General features: G+C 50.3%; 1 protein-coding gene across 1 annotated transcript in view; it reads left to right on the top strand.

The window, feature by feature from the left end:
- GLB1 (galactosidase, beta 1) overlaps nt 1-3045 on the top strand; it is a 130668-nt gene that overhangs the window by 59290 nt on the left and 68333 nt on the right. Inside the window, exon 10 of the mRNA XM_012646865.1 lies at nt 2345-2457. Within this exon, the coding sequence (XP_012502319.1) occupies nt 2345-2457 (113 nt within the window). The remainder of the gene's footprint in view (nt 1-2344; nt 2458-3045) is intronic.

The raw sequence follows: 3045 nt of genomic DNA, 5'->3' as shown, positions 1-3045 counted from the left end.
CTTCTTAGCAGCTGTTCCTCAGGCCGGCTTCCCAGAGGAGAGCAGCGAGAGGAAAGCTCCTGGGGGGAGCTCGCTGCCCATCCTACCCGAGGGAAGGTGCACGTGCTTGGGCAGGGGGTGCCTCCTTACGTCATGCCTGTGTGGCTGCCCGCAGGAGCCAGGCTCTCCTGTGCTTCTCTCACAACGTGGAGAGTTGAGAAATGAGAAGTCTCACCGTTGCTTTGGCCTTTCTACCTCACACCTTCTCAGGTGGCCGGAGCAGGCTTGCGTGTGCACCGTTTCTCTGTGGTGCTGCCCTGTGGTGGTCTGAGAACATGCAGAGCAAGAGTCCACTGGCAGAACTAGAACAGAGACCTTGTCTCCCAGTCCACCCTTTAACCCACTGGCCGGCTTCCCAGCCCGGGCTTCCTCAGCCTGTAGAGTTTGTTTCTGGAAGTCACACTCGTACATCTCAACTTGGCCACTGCTTGTTGAGCTCCTTCTCCATGCCTGGCTCTGGCTGGGGACTCAAGGGCGAGTGAGGCACAGCCTCTGCTCCTGAGGTGCACTCAGTTTAGTGGGGAGCGAGAAACACAGGGCAGCACAGTCACTACCACATTAGAGGTAGCAGAAGGACCACAAAGAAGGTGTGTGCCTTGCAGCAAGGGATGTGGTTTTATTTTTCTTTGTGTCTCAGAGGAAAGGATGTGTTTTAACCTATGCATCCCCTAAGGCAGGTGGACCTGTTGACTGTCAGGTGTCTCTGATTAATAAGAAACGGGGGAAAGTAATATGACCACATCAATTCAGTTGTTTGAGCAGTCCAAGTCTTTTGAAATGTAAATTCTGTGCGGAGAACTAATGAATAAGTCTTTGAGGGCTGACCTGATCCTCAGCCTCTCTCATGTGTCAACTCCACCACCAACAGGGTCACCCAAGGTGGCTCCATCATTTGTGAGCTGTGTCTAAGGACTTTATTACTAGTCGTAGGTGAACCGTCATATTTTGTGCCTCATTGACTTACAAATTAGGTTGGACAAAAGATTATTCTAAAATAATTTCATTCTCACGCACTTGCATTGCACAATGCTCTCTGAAGTAGAAGAGAAAGGCACAAACCTTGCTGGTCCCCAGATGGCAGCATCAGCACCACCTGGGGCCCTGTTAGAAGTGCAGAGTCTTCAGGCCCCACCCCAGACCTGCTGAATCAGAATCTCCAGGCTGGGGCTTAGGAGTTTGTTTTAATAAGTTTTCTATATGACTCTTATGCAGGGTTAAGTTTTCAAAGTATGGCCCAGTATTGCAGACAACCTCACCTCATGCCTGTGAGCATCCTCTGCAACAAGGTTGGGAGCCTCTGGTCCAAACTCTGCCCCTTGGACAATAATTGCAGGGGTGTTTGCTTTTCTAATCCTTCTGATTTTTCAGTACTGGCGCTATTCATTGGTCTTTGTTGTAGGTAAAGTTCCCAGGGAAACAGACTCCGAGATTACCAGGCAGGATGTTTATTGGGTGTGCTCTCCAGAGCAGCACCTTTAAGTGTGTGGGAGGCGGAGGGAGAAGTTGGGCTGTGATGCAGTTTCACGAGTGGCTACAGCCTACCCTGGAGGGAGCTCTGCAGCTGGGATGGCCCTTTGAGGCACGTCGCTCAGTTGTTGGATGCAGGCTATCCCTGGAGGGTTGTAACTTTGGGTGAGGCAGCTCAGCAGAGGTCCACATCTGAGAGATGTCAGCAGCCAACAACCCTCACAGGGGGCTACTGGATGTGTGCCTTTGTCCTGAAGGGGGTCCCAAGAGGCACACCGCAGCCCCTCTGCACTCTGTAGGTATTAGAGGGGCCTCAGGGCCATGTTTGAATCTCAGTACGCAGTCTTCTCCTGCTTTGTTTGTTCCTATTACCCCTCAGTTTTCTGCTGAGTGGTGGCCCAGTCACCTGTGTCTTCACCACTGAGCTTATCTCCGCTGCACAGTTTCAGGACACGAGAAAGACCAGGGATCGCGGAGTTAAGTCAGAGTTGTGGGTCATGCCATAAGCCATGCCATTACAGGTTGTGAGATGTTAGCAGATTTCTGTGGGGAGCTTCAGATTCCCTGCTTGTCCAGTGGGGTGATGTCTGAGCATCCACAGGGACAGTGGGTGGGAAAAGTGCTTTGAAAACTCTGAGGTGCTTGGCAAATGCTACCTGTAGGAAGAGACTTGTTCCTCTAAACCTTGCATCCTGAGGGCCACAGCTATGCCTCTCAAAAATTAGTTTTACTGTGTCCTTTATTTTTCTCTCTCCACAATGCTGAGCCCATGGATCCCAAAGAACCTGTCCCAGGACAGGGCCGTCAGTAGTAACTAGCGCGTGTTTTTGTCTTCTAGGGGCCAACACACCCTATGCAGCACAGCCCACCAGCTACGACTATGATGCCCCCCTGAGCGAGGCTGGGGACCTTACCGAGAAGTATTTTGTTCTGCGAAAGGTTATCCAGAAGGTAGGTGGTTCCCACAGGCCATGGTGAGCTGGTCTTAGACAGAACCTGCCTTGAACTCATTGTGGCTCTATAGACAACTTGTTGCCTGGAGCCTTCATGTTTAAGAGGACGGATGAAGGGAGGCTCAGCTAGACTTGGCTTTGCATCTTGGCCCTACCTATAGGCAAGTTACTCTGTTGATCTGTTAATTCATAAGACTGGAACTGCAGCACCTGGTTGTGTTGTAAGGATTAAAAAGAACATATATGAGCCATCCAGGACAGTCTCTGACACGTGAATGTCCAATACGCGGTAGGCATTACTATTATTTGTCTTAAAGGTAAGAAAACATACATCCACTTAAATAGCTGAAGTATGTAGGGAAAAGAAATCTGAGGACACTGTGAAGCCTGGTGCAGATGTGAGCTGTCAGTGATGCTTCATTTTCTGTTTGGGGCAAGTGATTGCTGTTTCCTTCTGGCCTGCACCTGAGATGCTTAATTCTGCTAGCATTGTAACCTTTTGGGGCACCTAACGCACACAGGTGGGGTTTCCTGTCTCTGCTGTGGGTTCAAAGAAAAACCCACAGTTTTTCTGCTCAGTCACCTA

The sequence above is a fragment of the Propithecus coquereli genome, unplaced genomic scaffold, assembly GCF_000956105.1.
Source record: "Propithecus coquereli isolate 6110/MARCELLA unplaced genomic scaffold, Pcoq_1.0 Scaffold251, whole genome shotgun sequence".
NCBI lineage: Eukaryota > Metazoa > Chordata > Mammalia > Primates > Indriidae > Propithecus > Propithecus coquereli.
The sequence above is the reverse complement of the archived record's forward strand: the minus strand, read 5'-3'. Positions and strand labels throughout refer to the sequence as shown.